The following is a 19,113-nucleotide window of genomic DNA, read 5'->3' as shown; positions in this document are numbered from 1 at the left end:
TTTAGTAGCTGTTCCAGAGCTTTTAATCTTAACACATGGTCCTCAACAGCAGCTAGTTTGCCCAAATGTGTTCAAATTTCTATTGCAAACAACGTATCTTGTAATTGTTTCAAGAAAATTAGATTTTTGCTCACAGTGGACCAGTTGACAGACAAAGATGGAGGCTTTCAATGGCGCCTCACTATTACACCATCACTCAGCCACCCTTCTCACTGCTGCCTCTTTCCTTCTTTCATCTGATTGACTTCCCTCTGTATTTATCCCTCATCCTTCTCCTCCTGCTCCGTCTGCTAACTCCCTTCCTGCAGGGATATCTCAGCAGGCTTTACACTGCGCCTTCAGGCCCAGCCATAACAATAGCCATTAAACGACATGTCATTGCAGAGCTGCGGGCAATGTCATCCATTCTGCGGACTGGCGCGGCTTTTGCGATGGCTGGTCCTTTTGTGCTGATGGTTTTATATCACATTAAGTGAGTGCTTGTATGGCTGACCGACTGATATATGGTCTCATTATATTGTTTGATGGCCGTGGTTGAGCTGGGTGATTATGCCGCTGATAAACCGCGGCGAATGAGGGACCCGATAAGTTGATAGGCTCATTAAGACATGTATTGATCAGAAGCATTGACTTCTTGTGTGTGTGTGTGGATGTGTGTTTTGTGGTCTGATATGTGCTTTGTCGGTTTGATGTTGATACGAGCGCAAATTTGCATGTGTTGTCAATATTTGTGAATCTGTGTACTGTACGTGCATGTTTCTGCATGTGTTAGCGTTCTGAGATGTGCTCTAAATGCTGTCTGCTTGAATTTGTGGATGTGTGTATCTGTGTGCGGCAGATCTTTTCACAGCTCGACTGCAGGTGCCAGCTCCTGCTCTTTATATTTAGTAGCCGGGGCTTTGTTGAGTGGCTAGCGGTGAAGCGGGTGGCCCGGCCAGCTGCTGGGATGCTGTTCAGTGTCAGCTGTTACTGGCAGCCAGGCACGCGGAGGAGGCTTGTCATAACCTTGAATTGGAATTGTTTTGTATGTGCACAGCTGGTGAGCTGCTACTCTTTGTCGGCTGTGATAGCAGCTGACACCAGACCGCGATTTGTTCAGCGGTTGGACACACTGCGGTCCACAGTGGAAACTGCCAGTTCCGACAAGAACTTCATGCTCAAACCACTTAATTATTTGCATTTCATAAACTCTTGTGTGGATATTGCAAAATCCTGACTATCAGGACAGGACAGCGGCTGTTTTTTGGCTGTTTAGTTATTTGCTGCAAATAAACCTCGGGGTTCACCTTTCGCCTCTCTGTCCGAGACTTGCTTTTTCTTTATCGTTTTAAATGGAACCGCCTCACCTTTGGTGGGTTTCCTCGCTACGGTAAAGACAGGGTAATTGGTGGCTTTAAATGGCTCGTAAGTGTGAGTGTGAATGGTTGTTTGTCTCCATGTGTCAGCCCTGTGATGAACTGGCGACCTGTCCAGGGTGTACCCCGCCGCTCGCTCAATGTCAGCTGGGATCAGCCGCAGCCCCCCACAACCCTGTGAAGGATAAGCGGTTACAAATAATGGATGGATGGGTGGTCTCACCCTGCTGCACACTCTTAAGAAGCGTTTTTAACATTCAAAGTGCCCTGAGGATAAAAATGTTTTGACCCAAAGCAAAAGAGAGGCACGCTTCAGGTTGTCAGCAATAGCCAAGAGTAATGTTTTTATGTTTCTTGGCACTCACATAAAGAGGTGACATGTGGGATAAATAGTCTAAATATGTCTTGTTTGTTTTGTCAGCTGGTGGAACCCCTCACCCCCAGTGGAACGGCCCCTAACCAGGCTCAGCTGCGGATCCTGAAAGAGACGGAGCTGAAGAGGGTCAAGATTCTGGGTTCAGGGGCTTTTGGAACAGTATACAAGGTCAGTGTGTGTGGGGGGGTGTACATAATTCACACGGTCCTCCACATTTTAAATCAAACATCAGTGAGTCAGCTGAATGGCGAAGACAGACACTCAAGCACAAAGTTCCTTTCAATAGACTCTGCCCTCTCACTAGGAGAACAGTCCTGCCTGACAACTTAAACAATAAGCATAAACATTTCCTTTTGTAATAGTGTTTTCTGACAGACATGAGCCTAGGGCGGCTCAAGGACCTGGAACGGAAACTGCTGCTTGCGTGCCAACTTCACTGCCCTTGGCAAAATTATTCATACCACCCTGAAACTCAGCGAACCCATTGAATAAATACTGCATTTTCTTCCACCAGCTCTAAATTTCTCTCAATTACAGTATAGATGGGCCTATTTTACTTTATGGCCATATTTTACTACAATTAATCTGCACATATAGCCCTGCGTCAATTTATAGCCTTATTATGATCCAGTGCTCTTTGCTTGTAGCAGGCGCTTTCATTTAGGCACCATACAGCGAGTAGAAATGTTATATTTCTCATGCGGTTTTTGCAGGTTTGCAGCTCATCCGTAATCAGCCATATTACTTGACCACAAGATAGGGGTTCCTGCATGTGTATGCACTGATTTAGCTGACCTGCAGAGGAATGTTAGAAGGACAGTAGATGCCATTAAACAAGCAGCACCCATCAAAATCATCGGGGCCCTCGCTGTGGGCGTTTATTGAGAGAGCAGTGCATTTATGGTGATTGCTTGTATATTTCAGGGCATCTGGGTCCCTGAAGGTGAGACAGTGAAGATCCCTGTGGCTATTAAAATCCTCAACGAGACCACCGGCCCAAAAGCCAACGTGGAGTTCATGGACGTGAGTATTTATATCGCAACAGTTTGTGTCCACTTCGGTCTGTGTGTATTCATGTTTGCGCGCCTGAGCCGGATCGTCTCAGCCTTGTCAAAGAGATGGCCGAGCCTGTCACTTTGTGGGATTGTGCATTCGGCAGTAAATTCTTATGAGAGTACAATCTCAGTCAGAGCCAGTAATAAAGTGAACTCCACCAGACTCTACAGGCAGGCATGTATTGAACGAGACTCTATTAAAAAACAGCACTTGTTTATGAGATATGGCTTTTATTGGAATCCAGGAGTGATAGAGGGGAGAAGAAGAGGAGTAAGCTGGGGAGTTTCCAGCTCCCCAGCTTACTCCCCACCCTCCCCACCCTCTTCCTCTCTATTTTCAACATCTTTCTTTACACACACTTAGACTACAGTTTTTTACTTGTCACCAGGCTTTGCACTTCACCCTTGCACGGCTCCATCTTCTTCTCTTTGCACACAACCCAAAGTGAATAATAGCTCCCGCAGAAAACATTGTTGTTCTTGAAGGTCCAATGTGTGGGATTTAGTGGCTTGTAGTGATGAGGTTGCAGATTTAATCAACTGAATACCCCTCGACTCGCCCTCCCTTTCCAAGCAGTGGCTACAAAAAAGTACCACAGTCAGTGGTTTGTCCGTTCTGGGCTCCTGTAGAAATATGGCAATGCAACTTGGCTGACTCTGTGGAAGAGGGACCGGTTTCCTCTGTTGATATAAAGAGTTCATTCTGAGTGACAAAAACACAATCATTTTAATTTTCAGGTGATTATACACAAATGAAAACATACTTATGAATAGCAATAGATCCCCCAAGATCTTCTGCACTGGTCCATTAAAAAACAGTTTTTTAATGATCCATTTTTTTAGGTCATTTTTCAAGTAAAATTCTCTGGTTCCAACTCCTCAAAAACATTCATCTTTCTGTTTTTTTTTTTTTTCTTAAAAAAGAAGAAGAAGGTGGGGCTGCAAAGATGCACATGCAGCAGTGCACGACGCGGATGTTGGCCAATACAAACCAGCATTGAAAGGAGTGGGCTCCAACCAGTCCAGTGTTCAGCATTAGCTAACCACTGTGACTGTCACATGTGAGTGACAGAATGTCTGTTGGGAAATAGTGATCAGAAAGGCCACACTGAACAGAAAAATCGAAAGTCATGTTATCCACAACTGTTCACCTGCTAACCACAGTGCTGATTTGGAGAGACCACTCAGGTGCCACGGCTGTGCTTCCACCCTCTATTTCCCTTTCTGCCCATTTCTTTCCTCTCTTCCTCTGTCCCCGCATCTTCCCTCCACCTCCCTCCTCTCCTCCCTTCGCTTTCTTCCTCTTCCCCCATTTCTCCCTGCGGGGGTCTCTGTCCATCCAGAGCCAATATGCTCTGTCTGCCGGCTTGTTAAACAGCAATCTAAAGGCAGGCTCACGCCTCGCCACTGGGAAACTAGCCACTGGAGTGCCTGCTCCAAACGCACTCCGAAAATCCACACATATAAACACACACATACACATAACCAAACAGCACACACTTAGGAGCAAAAGGCTCCCCAGGTGGCTGCGGCCCCGCGTGTGAGAGCTGCAAGGTGATTTGCTTGTGTTGGCAAATATGGGAATTTGAGTGAGCGAGTTGATTATTTCAAATGTGAAATGCAAAGGCCTAATAACGACCTAATTTAGTGTGTTTTGATGCTTCCACAGAATTCTTGAAACGTGCGCCAGTTTCTCGGGGCTCTCCCAGTCCATCACCCAGTGTGTGTGCAAGCACGCGCGTGTGTGTATGTGTGAAAATGAGCAAGTGTGCTAGATGGGAAAGGAGGGTCAGCCGGCAGTAATGGAGGTCAGCGCTGAGGGAGATGAGAGAGAGAAACCAAAACACACACAAACAGGCTAGTGCGCACGCATGCACACACACACTAGTCCTCATAACGTTTCCACCGAGACTAGAAAGCAAGAGCAAGAGTTTAGCCCGACATAGTTTACGACTCTCGGGTCTTCTGGGATCACAGTGAGAATAAAAGCGCTCTCTCCTGCCTTCTGTTCCACACACCGACATCCTCCCTCGCTCTTTCCCTTCCTCCCTAACTTTTTCTTCCTCTCCTGATCCCGAGGAGTGAGTTACACCCGGTGTAGAAGTGGCTGCAGTTGTCTAATGTCAGGCAGTTAGAGGGGGAAGCAGGTGGTTTTATGAAGTGGAGATGTAGTGGCACTACTTTGTGCTGGGAGGCTCTGTTTAAATCAGGGCACTGATGGTTCCAAAAGCCTCCCTATGGCCTATGGCCCCCCTCCTGTTTAGAATTAATCTACTCACACCCACACCACTACCACTCTCCCTCTAAGCTCATTCTTTAGCATCTAAATTTAAAAAGGCACCTCATCTATCTATCAGCTGCCCCGGGGCCAAGCCTGGATATACACCTCCTCGACCATTTGCTGTATGCAGAGACAGCAAGAGAGAGTGTGTCCTTGAGTATGTGAGCGTGAGTGTTTTAGAGAGCTGCCAAGAGAGTGTGTCTGCATGGGAGAGTGTGTGAATGAGAGAGAGAGAGGGGGAGAGCGTGAGAGAGGCAATAAGAGATGAGGAGAAGGACTGAAGTGGGTGTTTTTAAGCAGTGACTCTGAGTGCAGCTTCTGCTCAGCCATAACGCACATACACGCCGGCCACGAGTATCAGCCCTCGCCATCATAACACTTCGTCACCACCACACATCCTTCTGCTTGCAGCTCCGCAATAACAATTACCCAACGTTGAGGCCCAACTGTTCAAACCTCTACCTCCATCTGCCGCAGAGAGAGACGAGAGGGAAGACAGAAAATGCATTTATACGCCATATCAAACAAGAGAAAAATTAAACATAACTTATGGCATCAAACGCATCGTAACTGCGCATTAGACAGGCATTATTAAATATGCACTGCTCATATTGTGCGGTTTTAATTGTGCTGGTGCAACATTTACAGTAAGAACCTCTGTGTGTTATCCATGTTAAAATATAGATGAAAAGGGCTGCGTTTTATGCAGCTCTGAGGAAGACTTCTGCTGGATTTTCTCACACAGTGAGAATACTCTGTGGACAGACACTGTGCATGCAGATACAGTCGTCATCCCACAAGTCTTAATTTATGCATCAAACTCCTCCTCCAGTAGGAAGTCTTTGGAATTCGCTGCAGTGTTTTCCATGGATAACAGATGCACGAATTGTCTCTCCCTCACCTGATAAATAGAATATCCACCCCTGAAGAGGCCCCAAGAAATAATGCAGGGATCACCAAGTAGTTTCTTTCTTTTTTTTCAGATTCATCCCAAATTTATGCTTTTTGGAACGCTCGAATCATTTCGCTTTTGGATTCTCGGTCGATGATGGATTGACTTCAAACTACAACGCCGTGTTTTGTTCACAAAAGCATTTTTGAATTTGGCTCTTAGTTGCACTTCTGACTGGTTTCTTTTCCAAACAAACAGTTGCTGAGGCTTTTGGGTATTGGAGTATTTAGAGCCATCTGCCATGCAGTTAGAGGGCCATAACATGAAGTGTGTAGGATCATAAGTTTATCAAGAAGATTCCCTTGTTTAAAGGCAAAATTTGGAAATATCTATGAGATCCGTGAGAGCGTTCAGCTGTGCTGGATTGTGCATGGTGTCAAATCCCTTCTGATTTTCAAAACATTACTATCTTAAAAGAGTACTCCATATCTGCTAGGCAGTAGACCTGCTTTGTTAGGACTCAGGTGAGTATTCCCATTCATGAAATGCAACAATCCTCTTAGTCCGTCTTTGTCCTCTCTCCCCCCTCTCACCCAGGAGGCCCTGATCATGGCCAGCATGGAGCACCCCCACCTGGTGCGTCTGCTGGGCGTCTGCCTGAGCCCCACCATCCAGCTGGTCACCCAGCTCATGCCCCACGGCTGCCTCCTTGACTATGTGCACGAGCACAAGGACAACATCGGATCGCAGCTGCTGCTCAACTGGTGTGTTCAAATTGCCAAGGTGAGTGGCTACAATCAGGTCAGAAGACGATGTCATCTGGCGGTGCGTCACATGGCACGCATGTTCATGTTTCACTGTTCTGTGTAATATGTGTTGGCAGGTGTGTGGGTTGTAATAGATTTTATGGGTTCTTGTCACATGAGCCTTTTTTCCCCAGCCATCATGTGACGAATGGCAACATGTAGAGGCTTGCCAAGTCTGGTGTCACCCCAAACAAGCTCATATTTTCTGCAAAAACATGATACTCCTGAGCGTCCAAATTCTTATTTAAACAGCTTTCAAAGCAATTTTGAACTGCTTTCACAATGTCCCTGATGTGAATCTGGTTTCTATTATTGTCCAGGTTCAGTGACATTCTATCAAGATCTATGCAAAAGCAGCCGCTGCATGTTTGAATGTGTGTCATTTTACGAACAAATACAGCGTTTGGGTTTATTAGTGTCTCCTTCTATTCGCCCCATTGATCCTAATTGTCCTCACTGCTTGACACGCTGATCATTCTCTCAACCCTTCAAATGACACAATGGTTGTTGAGTAGCAGAGAAGCCTGGTTCGCCGTGAACTCTGTCTTAGAAGCACAACAACGCGCATTATTCTTGCAGGAAATGAGTGGCGGAGTGAGAAATGAATGAATTAAGTCAAATTAAGTCAAAGCAGCCAGACTGCTTGATAGTGTAACTGCTTGGTAAGATTTAAGTCCTCTGAGTTATAACACCAGGGTGGCAGTAGGGTGCTAGACTGCTATTACATGGTATGCAGACAGACATCTGCTGTGATACAGAGGCGTCCCCCATCAGCTCTGGAAGATGTAGCAGCAAAAAACTGATCTGACAAAAGGCTGATTTACTACTGGCACCGATCAGCCCGATAGGGTTTTTCAGACAACACGACAACTGTTCATATTTTGTTGATTTTCTGCTATTCACATTTGCCAGTTTGCTAATGTGTATTGTGAAGATGTGTGCGTCCAACCATTGAGGATTAAGTCAAGCAAAAAGACTTTTTCTGCTCTCAGTGCAGCGATGCCTCCAAGTGGTGCTTCAGCAATTAAAATTGCAGTCAGTTATTTCACTGGTCAAGCCGAATACTCTTTGGATGAACGGAGCATCTGTGCTGCATTCAGCAGTTTAATATTAATGGATATTGTTTGATATGCCAGAGATTTATATTGAGCAATCATGGACATTGCCACTGATAATGATGAGACGACGCAGCTTGACTATGTCCAAATGCAACCGAGGGTCTGTCCCCTGTGATAGTGGCAGCTGAAGTGACACTGAAATTAAAATGAAATTATGGCGCATTCATGTGGTGTTGGAATAATCGGAAAAAGTGAATTCCCGGCGGGGAAAATTAATCGGCAAGTTGGAACAACAACTCGGACAGTTGACAAATATTAAAAAAAAAATGCAGATTAAAAGCTCATGACACTGAAATCAGAAGAACAAATGACCAGCTTGAGAAACTGGATCATCCAAATGGCACGTCAGGGTACTATTAGCCACAATTCTCCCTTTCACACTTGAAGGGAAAGGTTTCAAATCCCTGGAGACGCTTCTTTTTTTTCCATGTGATCATACAGTTGCACTTTTCAACTGATCTCTGATCAGATGAAACACCAAATGATCCGCGTGGGCGGAGAGCAGTGATCCGGTGTGGGTGAGGGAGCAGCATGAGTGAGACCCCGCTCATCCGTGTGAGTCAGACGTTGTGTTTGTGTTACTTTGTGGACCGTCGTTAGCTACCTTCCTAAACCAACTAAACCGCCAAACTCTAAATCTTCTTCGGGCACTTTTACTGAATGAGTCAACAGCTGTTCATGAAGCTTCATATGAACCTGATTTTGTTCTTTAACTCTTTAAGTGGTGATGAATAGGATCATTGTTCACAGTTGTCCACATACAAACCAGCATGCTGCCATGAAAAGACAGTAAAGCCATAAATTGGGTGTTTATAAATGACCCGCTGCGCGTGAATGCTCTTGCGCTGGCCTTCTTCGGATCATTTCCTCTTTCTAAAGCGCTCCATTATCAGCCAGTCTGTTGGCATTGATTCATATTGGTCATCATTAAAGGCGGTATGCTCTTTTGTTTCATCTGTCCGAGCCAGTGATGAGAGCTTTGGTTTCACGGGGTCGGGGTTAGTGTGTGAGGTGTTAACCCTTCAGTCCCCCGTGATGGATGACTCCCAGGAGCTTCAGGAACAGGCAACTTAAGCAGGTACTTACTGCTGTAATTGGATTCGATTCCACCTGTGGTGGCGGGCGAGAAGTGTCAGTTTCTTAGTGGTTCTCTAAGTGAGGAAGGGCAGGAGAGAAGATTATTCACAGCTGTTTTCGACCCACACGGCAACGTGGGATTAAATTCGGTAAACAGGTTGATTGTAAGTGATTGCAGGAACTCATATCCATTTTTGTGGATGTGTCGAGGGCGGATGAAGATGCTTGACTGGCTGATTGGAAATCATAGAATGATGATTTGTTTTTGTTTGAGTCCATTCGTGAATCAGCGTGAATCAATAGGGTTTCTTCTGCTCCTGTTAGCTTTTGAATGACCTTTGCATTTCTGTCAACAATAAGCACAAGCACCTTGAGCGTTAGTTAGACTCTCACCACCACCAGTCGACATGGCGAACCGGTTAGCAAAGCGTTGCTTATTGACACATCCAGCAGCAAACAGACAAACAGATCATCAGACTGACATTGCCATAGCGAGAGCCACGTCAATCGACAACTAAACCAAGCTCCAGAGTCACTGAACTGATCATGAATCATTACCGATACAGATATGTCTGTGTGTGCAGCTTGGTCCTCCTCTGTTATATTAGCTTCTTGGATGCTCCTCACAGGGCCTCCATCTTATTACCCTGAGGTCTTTTTCAGGCCAGAAACAGGCAGACATTCTCTGCAGTGTGTCCATGAACATTAGCGTGTCTTTCCATTTATGTGTGTGTTTCTGTGTCTGCCTGTGTGTGTTTGGGCTTGTGAGCCCAATAAATAACTCAGAGTCCTCTTCTCTGAGTGATCTTTGCGCTCTCAAGGTAATGATGGGGAACCTGTCCTCCAGGAGAAAGAGCATCCTTCGGAAGTCACACAATTTTCCAGCAAAGGGGAAAATAATTTTGCCTTGGTCTTCAGTCGGCTTTGAAAAGGGTATTGTTAAAGATAGAGGACAGAAGAGAGAGGGTATTAAAGAAGAGAGAGAGTACAAAAGAGATCTTGACATCTTCAGGCTTTAGGATGTATGGATCAAGATCAAGGACTTGCTGTGTGCTGTTTGGTGGATGCATTTATCAAAAGCACCTTAGAGTACCAGCAGTAGAAGAAATATTCAATTCTGTTCCTGAAAGGAAATTTGGGGAAATTCGTTGCTGAGACACAGAAGACTGATACCACTCTCATGTCTGTTTAGCATAAAGCTGGAGCTAGAAACCATTTAGCTCAGCTTAGCGTAAAGACTGGAAACCAGGGAAAACAGCAAGGCTGCGTCTGTCTGAAGGTAACAAAATTCTGCCAGACCGTCCAAAGCTGAATGAGTATTCTGTTATATCTCATTTGTTTCATCTGTACATCTCATTTTGTTACCCTTGTACAGATCCAGGCCAGCCGGTTCCCTCTATTTCCAGCTTTTGTGCTCAGCTCAGATCACCTTCATCTGGCTCCATCCTCATAATGAACAACCATGAAAGTGGCAGCAATCTTGTCATCCAACTCTCAGTGAGATAGCAAATAAGTGTTCATTCACGTAAAAGCAGCGACTCTACCATTATTCTTGATAGTGAGGACAACACCGAGCGTGTTGCAGAATGGCTCAGCAATTTTAGAATTATCTGTAGCCCTAAACTGTAAACACTCGCGAATCAAAGAAGGTAAACATCATTACCTTAAGTCTAATAACTGCACGCCATTGTCTTCTTTTCAGTGGCAAGGCAAGAGGAACCTTCCCACTGTATTACAAGGCGGATGAACGAATGTCAACACAATTACACTGGGATGTAATTAAAGCACGGCGGGGGCTTGATAATGTTCAACAGTACCCTTAAAAAGTAAAATATATACCTGTGAGATGCACTAAATGATGCGTGAAGTCTGTCCGTGCCAGCTGCCGAATCACATAAACCAGTCAGAGACAAACTCTGCTTTCCTATATCACCATAATGTGGTGGCAGCTCGCCAGCCCCCACCCCCCCACCACCACCGCTGCCACAACAACAGCACAAACACCAGCCGTATGTGGGCTCTGACCCGGGCAGGTGACCGCTGCGCCGCAAATTGATTGGCCGAGGCCCGTCGCCAGGCAGTGACTCTTCATCACTGAGTGTTTTGGGCATTGAGATAATGGCCCCCATTAATCTGCAGCCACACTCAGGGCTGCCCCACTGCCACTGCCACACACACACACACACTCCCAGTGACTGACACTCACGTAACGACACACACATGCACTTACACACATTGTACAGGACACACACAGAGGTCTCTATAGATCTCTGGGAACATCTCTAATTTATTAGTCACCATCTTTCCTTTTTTGCCCTCCTTTCCTCGCTGTTCCTCTCATTCTCTGTCTTTTTCTTTGTATCCTTTCCAATTTTTTCTCCTCTCCTCATATGTTGTGTCCTGCCCCTTTCTTACCTCTTCTTTATTGTACTGTTCTTTCCTTCCCTTTCTGTTTCCTTTCCTTTTCTCTTTACTTCCCTTTCCTCTTCTTCTTCTTTCCTCTGTTCTTCTCTTCCTGCCTTACCCTTCCCTTTCCTATCATTTTTCCCCTTCTGCCCTTTCCTTTCCTCTCCTGACCTCTTCTTTCCTTTCCTTTTATTCCATTCTTTCCTTTCCTTTCCTTTCCTTTCCTTTCCTTTCCTTTCCTTTCCTTTCCTTTCCTTTCCTTTCCTTTCCTTTCCTTTCCTTTCCTTTCCTTGATTCCATTTAATTTCCTCATCTTTCATGTCCCTTTGTCTTCCTTTCGTTTTATAATCTTTCCTTTTCTCTCCTGTTTTTCTTTTCATGCCGTATCCTTCCCTTCCCTTTTGTTTCCTTTTTTGCCCTCTCTTCCTTCACTCTCACTTGTCTTGTCCTTTGTTTCCTTTCCTTTCCTTTTCCATTTCCACATTTCTTTGCGTATTGTTTCCTTTCCCTTCTTTTTCTCTCTTTTCGGGTTCTTTCCTTTGTTTCCCTTTCCTTCCTTCAACTTTCATGTCCTTTTCTTACCTTTGTTTGGCTCTCTATCATTTCCTTTAATTTTTTTTCCTTTTTTCTTGTCTTTGCTTCCCCCCCCTCTTTTCTGTTGTTCCCTGCCTTTCCTTTGCTCCATTCACGTCTAAGCAGCTGCATCTCATGTTCTTGAACAAATCTGCCCGTTTCTCTGTTTCCATGGTGGCCTTCTGCTCGGGTCATCAGAGGTCAGGGCTTGTCCTGCTGTACATCTCCTTGTACATTATCCACTCCAGGCCACATGTCCTCAGCTGACTCTGCGTGTGTGTGCTTGCGTATGTGCAATTGTTCGTGTAGTTGTATTAGTATTTGTCCTAGTGGAAGGTACTTGAAACATCTCAATACATTACATTTCTTGGCTTTCCGTCTCTCCCTCTTGTCTCCATTTTCTCTTTATCACTCACTAACTGAGTCTCTCTCCCTCCCTCTCTCACACACACAGTTACAGTATTTTTTTCATCAGGTTTTAGATTATTAATGGAATAATTAGGTTTGGGATGTATTTTAATGAACAAATCAATCACTGAATTAAATATGGGATCGGAACTGAGTGTATGCGGGGCTACGGGAGTCTTTTAATTTGGCTCCCCTCTCCTCTCCTCTTCTCTCCACTCACTTTCTCTCTCTCTGTCTTCATTTCACAGTCTCTCTCCTCAGGCTCAGTATAATGAAAGTAGAATAGATTCAGCAAGTCGCTGTCCTGCCGGTGAAATGATTGGCTGTGGCGCTGAAGCTTGGGCAGGACACAGGCCTCGATTGGTTTTCAGGGGGACAGAGGTGGGGTGGCTGTAGTGGACAGGGGCTCATATCTAGGCCACACTGGTGGTGAGCGGTGAGGGAGTAGAGCCATTCGCATAAACGTGCCCCAAGGTGAACTTTTGAACTGGCATTAGCACAACATGTCCTTCAGGAAAACTCCTCCAGGTTTCCTGCAGCTCTGCTGTCATGGCGCCTCTCGACGGTGTTTGATCGATTGACAGTGCTAATGATGGCATTGAACATTGAACTTAAATAATTTGTCCAAGGCAAGCTTGATGCTGTACTGTGTCAGGGTTAAATATGCAAGAAAGCATGCGTGTGCTGCACAAGCAGTACATGCTTTCACCTCTGTGTGTGGAAAACTAAGCACACACAGAGTCAGGACTTCAGTGCCTTTACACACACACAGAAACACACACACTCCTTTTTCTGGCCAAATCAGCAGACGTCTCCTCCCACTGCTTAGTCAGGGAATTGAAAAGTAAAATCTGGGGACTTTTAAATTTGGCTTCTGATCTTTGGCCCCATATGTGTGCATTCATGTGTGTTAATATTCCTGTGTGGAGACACAGATGTGTATGTACGTCCGTCGCGAGTGTGTGTGTGTGTTTGCATCTTGCGGTGGCTCCCCGGAGATGCCACCCGATGGCAGGAGATCCAATCTGGTCAAGCTTAGTGTGGAGCCCTCTGTGTCACTCACTATCCAGCAAACGCCGCCCTGTGCTGAGCAAACACATCTCGCCGACACTCATTAGCCAAGCCTCAACACTTCTTCCTCCTGCAGCTTTATCTCTTTCCTCCCTTCCTCCCTCCCCCCAGCATCTTTCCCTCCCTGGCTGGAGGATGGGTTCCAGTCTTTGAATCCAGTCACCTCCCCCTCCTGTGCTCTTGTGTCTATCATGTCATCACATCTCAATGAGAGGAACATCTCAATGGACACTGTTCTCATTCCCACAGCATCAAATACCGACCATTTCTGAAATGCACCAGGCTTACAGCTACCTCCTATGTGTCACATACAGGCTAAAACCTGGTGGATGAAACATGTAACTTTGACACAAGGCCGCTGCCAGCCATGAGGGTGGTTTGTTTGAACCATCATTACAGTTTCTTCATTACTTCGTCCAGGTAGTTTTTGTTGTCTAAACCCATCAGAACAGATTTGTAATACAAATCATTTTTAAAAACCATTAAATTCATTTTGGAAGGCAAACGATTCAATATCATCAAACAGGCACCAGATCAGAAAACATCATTCATTTGGGTCATTTTGGAGACAGTAATAACAATGATGTGTTGTGAAGTGTCTCCTCTCTTGCTCTTGCTGAGGTTTCTTCCATTTTTTTTCCCCATGAAAGGTTTTTTTGTATTTTGCTTGAGTGGTTGGACTTAATGTTTGTTCTAGTTGAGGATGTCAACCTTGTGAACACATAGATATTTTTTAGAAAACCATCGTTTCCTTCTTAATATGGAAAAATATGCGTATAACCCTTCCTGAGCTTTTCCAGGTACCGCTGTTGAACATTTTAGTTCAGATCCCAGACATCAGTGCTTGTTGCCATCCCGTAGATGTAAATACAAGATGCTACGACAGGAGCAATTAACTGCAGAGCCAAGAAAACATTCTGCTCTGCACCTAAAGGCAATTATGATTCGAAACTAAAGAGTAACATGACTCCTGTCAGCGGCCTTGTAAATTCCTGTCACCAGTTGATGAGTGAATGTGATGCTGCCGGGAGGTGAAACATGTTCTGCACCTCAGCCTGCTCATCACCGATGTGTTGAACATGCAGAAAATGAAAGAAGTCTGATGTGAGTCACAGAATGTTAGAACCATAGCGTGGTTTCAAAGCCTGGATTAATAAAAGTCGTGGCAGTTCAGCGCTTGATAGCACTTTTGGTGAAATTAGAAAATCAAATATGCAACTTGGCCTCAGGTTTAATGGTGTTTTGGCAGGCTTCAGTTAGAGTTTGGAACCAAATTTGATGGTATATTCACTAAGTATTAGTTTAAGTTTTTGCTTTTTCATTGTATGTGTAATTTTCGTGACTTAAAATCAATCAAAAAACACATCATACTAAGATGCAGTGGCTTTCGTACTGTATGCGTACACGGTCGTCCTACATGCACTGTGTTTCCCACAGGATTCATTAATAATGCAGTCCACAATTCTTTGCATCTCAGGGCTCGTCTGGAAACACATCATGCCATCATTACTAAACAGCGCAAACCCATAAGACTATCCCACATCATAAAAAAAACAAAACAAAACCAACTAATGTGCACCCTGAGCAGTTTTCCCCCCTTCCTCCAGTGCATTCACAAATTCTTTGCACACACGGACCAGTCCCCAGGAGTGTGTGCGTGTCCCTGCTGATGCTACAGAAAGAGGAAACAGGGTGGAGGGAGACTGAGGAGGAAGAGGTGATGAGGAGAGCGGGCGGTGGAGGGATAAGCCCCCCGGGTCTTTCTAATTATCTGTAAGGATCAGCAGTGCTCAAGGATGCATAAGGGGAGGGATTTGACTGCCAGATCCACTGGGTAGGAAGGCCTGATTGGATCGGTCACCTCTCTCCACACACAACCCATCACTCATGACGCCTGAAGCTGAGGCTCATTAGACACAGGCGTATGCGTGCGTGCAGACGGACGGCGGAAATTCGTGGTGGTTCTCCCGCAACTCCTCAAGACCATCACAAATCCGCTCAATGCGTCAAACTTTCTGTTGTTTCTGTTATCCGACAAATGTCATTTTAATAAAACAAGCAAGGAGTAATTCCGCCAGGATCCAATGCGAATCAATTTTGTGCAATTGAGTTTTCATTTTCTTGCTAATAGCAATCTAGCAGGATGCAATAAGGGAGGGACATAATAGCATTTTGTTCCTTGTATATGCGCCCCAGCGTGTGCATTCATGCCTTTGAATTTTTATTATCGATCATGCACATGCAGATACGTTTCACATGTACAGAATGTGTTCATCTCAACAGAACAATTTTGTCCCTTTTCTATATCACAAGTAACCACTGGGTAGGTCGAATCAAGAGTTGTCCGACAGCTTCTCGGCACAATAATTAGCGGCTGTGATTAAAAATTATAACTTCTCAGTGTCACAGCAAATAGCAGACAAATTATAGGCATTACTGTGAAGGTTGAATGCTGCGTAGAGTGTGCAGCTTGATGCTCAGCTGATTCAGAGAAGGATCAGATGTTCTCGCTCTGCTCCCTCCCTCTTAATTTCTCTCGTCCTCCCCTCTCTTTGGCTCACCTGTTGAACCCGGTGGCCGCTGAGCTGTCGATGAAGCCTATCATTACCGTCCTCGTGGCTGCCCGTAGGCTGTCTCAAACTGCTGTTAATTGGTGCTCAGGTAGCATCACCCAGCAAGGACATTCAGCTGCAGATTTCACCTTTTGTTGCAGCAAATTATTGAATTTAACTTTCCGGACTTAAAACTTAATATTGGCATCTTCACTCAGCAGAGAGGGAATTCATCTCACTGATCAAAAAGTTGCATTTTTCTCCCCTTTCTAATTCCACTGCAGCAGCCACAAAATTATTGACATTTGCTCATGTAAATTTGCCAGCAGCGGTCTTTTATTGCTTGCACAGTGACATTTTGGAAGGATCTTTGCGTCCCACAGGGGAGTTGAGATCATGGCGACAGAGCTTAGACAATTTTATATTTGGTTCCCTCTCTTGAGGTTGATATAATTAAAAACGGAAGCAGGAAGACATCAAGCGCCGCTAAGTTCCAACATTGTCCTTAGAATTAACTCCCACAGAGGGGAATTTCACCCTCTCCTGCTTCCCTGTGCCTTATCTCACCTTTAAACCCCCACGCTGTGTACACGCCTCACACTCGCAGGTGCACAGGGATGCACACACCCTCATAAACACGCAGCTCAGCTCAGGTTGATAGATAGGCGCCGTTTTTTTCCTGCGCTGTGGTTCTACAACGGCTGAATGCGGAGTAAATGGGCCTGCGCCCTGACTGCTGCGCCACCGCTGAGCTGCTGTTATATGTGACACATTATGTCACGTTCACCTGGATCATTCATTAACCATCCAAACCACCCGGTAACGCAGGGTGGAGCTTATTGGTTTCTGTGGAGATTCAGTACAGTACAGCACCATGGCATATTATCCCGGCTCCATGCCGTAAAAGTGATTTAGAAAGAAATTCGACTCGACTTTCCAGAATAAAATTTGAATTTGTGACACGCTCGTGTGAATATACACATGATTAAAAAGAGCCGCATCTGTCTATTGACTGCCTCCTCCTTTCTCTTTCACACACAGCACACACACACACACACTCTTTGGAGACTGCCAGCTATGTGGGTATGCCTTCCATTCTATCTCCCGCGCAGCACGCAGCGCATGACAGACGACCACCTGTGCCACCTGAGCAGAGCCATTGTGCGCCTTCCTTATCACACTGGTCCCAGTTCTCGGCGTGCGGACAGTCCCGTATGGCTCACATTGTTGCTGCCTCTTCGCCCATTTTGCGGGGTGGTGGGATTTGCAGCTGGGACGGTGGGGGTGCACCTCATGCGCTGGCCTTATCGCTCCCTCTGGAAACAGGCACCCACCTTCTGGTTCCAGTAAGAAGTTCGACACCCTGCCTTCCCCGCCTCGGGGGGGGGGGGCCTTTCTTGACAGGAATTCCCAGATAAACTTGTTGGGCAACTGGGAGTTATGTCATTAAAACTACTCAACCACCGTTTGCTCCTTAAAAAAGCTCGTTGCAAGTTGTACTAAATACATTGTGCAAATGTTGGCAATATCTCAGCAAATCTCAGACAAGACAAGATCTCAGCTGACTTAATTACCTGCTGTACTCCATCATGGTTGTCCTCCTCTTCCTCCTCTTCCAGCTGCTCTCCTTTATACCCAGCATCTTTTATTCCTCAGTATCTTTCTCTCCCGCTGAGGTGTGCTGCTCCCTGCAGTTCGACACTGCTCCACTCTTTTTTTCATGTCCGGTTTCATCCTCTTGTTTTCATCCATTACCAAACACTCAGATCTCTAGTCTTCTTGTGGAGGTGCTAATGGGTCATAGGCCAGCCATGACCCGGTCTGCTGTGTGCTTTGGAAAACTTTTAGCTTCTGTAAACAATTCAGGGCTCTGCAGAGAAAAAAAAAAAGACCTTTGGTGTTGTTTAAAATTTAGATTTTATCCTGCCTGGCAGCCAGCGTTGGGTCAGAGGAGGATAAACTATGAAAAGTAATTATTCACAGCAAACCACATCCTCTCACAAGTCATTTGACTAAACACAACAGGAGAAAAAGAGTAATTCAAAGTTCTGTTTCCTCCATATCACTGTGTAAAGTTCAGAATCTGACAGAACAATATGAGTGAGCACCTGAGTTGGGTGTAAAGATGGCAAACACATTCTTCAATATCAGAACTGGTGGTGGAATTTTGAGAATTCTGATAACGATATATCAGCTGATAGTCACCTTCCTTACCTTAACTCTTGACATGAGCAAGTGTTTTTGACAAAGGAGACCAACAGTTTGGCATTTTTTGTTCCCTGTCGTAACTATTGTGGCAGTCTAGACTTTACACTGAAAATTGTAGTGTAAGACTTCCCCTTTTCATCTCGTATATGGCTGCATTAATAGTTGAAAATCCGGATCTTTTGTTATTGTGAAATCTCCATTTCAAATTCCCAAAGCAACACAGAGTGGCTATTAAGTGACCTTACTGCTGACTTAAAGCACACTCTGACTCTTGCTAAGGTCTTGGCTAAACAGCTGTTAAAAAGTTCCATAAAGTATAATGTTTTTGACTAAAAATACAATATTTCATACTACTATTGGAGCACTTCATGCTCTGAGGGCTGGAAACATGCCCCGGTGTCATTTGAGACAAGCAGCAGTGCTGGTGGGTCCTTAACCTTAATGCTCTCATGAAGCATGTGGCTCACAAAGCTCTCTCTGTGCTGTGAGAGCTGGGAAAAGCTGTGGGAAAAATGCTGCACTGGACCTTTCATATAGGGTTCAAGTATATGTTATCAAGAAATTGAGGACTTCTGGACAAATATATTCAAAGCTGGTGCTGTTGTTGACAGTGACTGTTCATCTGGCTCTGACCTGATGTCAACATTAGCATCGACTTTTTGTTCCACAATGTGAAAGCTTGCCCACCCTCAAAATTCAGTGACTCAGGTAATGTTGCTATTGGAGCTTCAACATATTTCATTCAGGGTGGTAAATGGAAATCAACAAATTTCAGGCCTGTGTTTGAACTGTCTTCTGAAAAGGGAGTAAAAGGCAAGTACAAACAGAAGTAAAGCAGGAAGTATGGCAATTCAGTTCTATAAATTATATTCCCCATGTTCAGTTCAGTGTTCTGTGCAGGTTTTAACATGTGTTGTGCAAGAGTAATAAGTTTT

The 19,113-nt window shown here is 45.0% G+C and overlaps 1 protein-coding gene across 2 annotated transcripts in view; it reads left to right on the top strand.

The window, feature by feature from the left end:
* The window catches only part of LOC139352082 (receptor tyrosine-protein kinase erbB-4-like), a 223,706-nt gene that overhangs the window by 190,433 nt on the left and 14,160 nt on the right, over positions 1 to 19,113 (top strand). The window contains exons 18-20 of one of the 2 annotated variants that reach the window (XM_070994128.1): positions 1,777 to 1,899; positions 2,656 to 2,754; positions 6,557 to 6,742. In XM_070994128.1, coding sequence (XP_070850229.1) covers positions 1,777 to 1,899; positions 2,656 to 2,754; positions 6,557 to 6,742 — 408 coding nt within the window. The remainder of the gene's footprint in view (positions 1 to 1,776; positions 1,900 to 2,655; positions 2,755 to 6,556; positions 6,743 to 19,113) is intronic. The other variant, XM_070994129.1, reaches the window with a different exon arrangement.

This window comes from Chaetodon trifascialis, chromosome 24 (genome assembly GCF_039877785.1).
Source record: "Chaetodon trifascialis isolate fChaTrf1 chromosome 24, fChaTrf1.hap1, whole genome shotgun sequence".
Classification (NCBI taxonomy): domain Eukaryota; kingdom Metazoa; phylum Chordata; class Actinopteri; order Chaetodontiformes; family Chaetodontidae; genus Chaetodon; species Chaetodon trifascialis.
The sequence above is the reverse complement of the archived record's forward strand: the minus strand, read 5'-3'. Positions and strand labels throughout refer to the sequence as shown.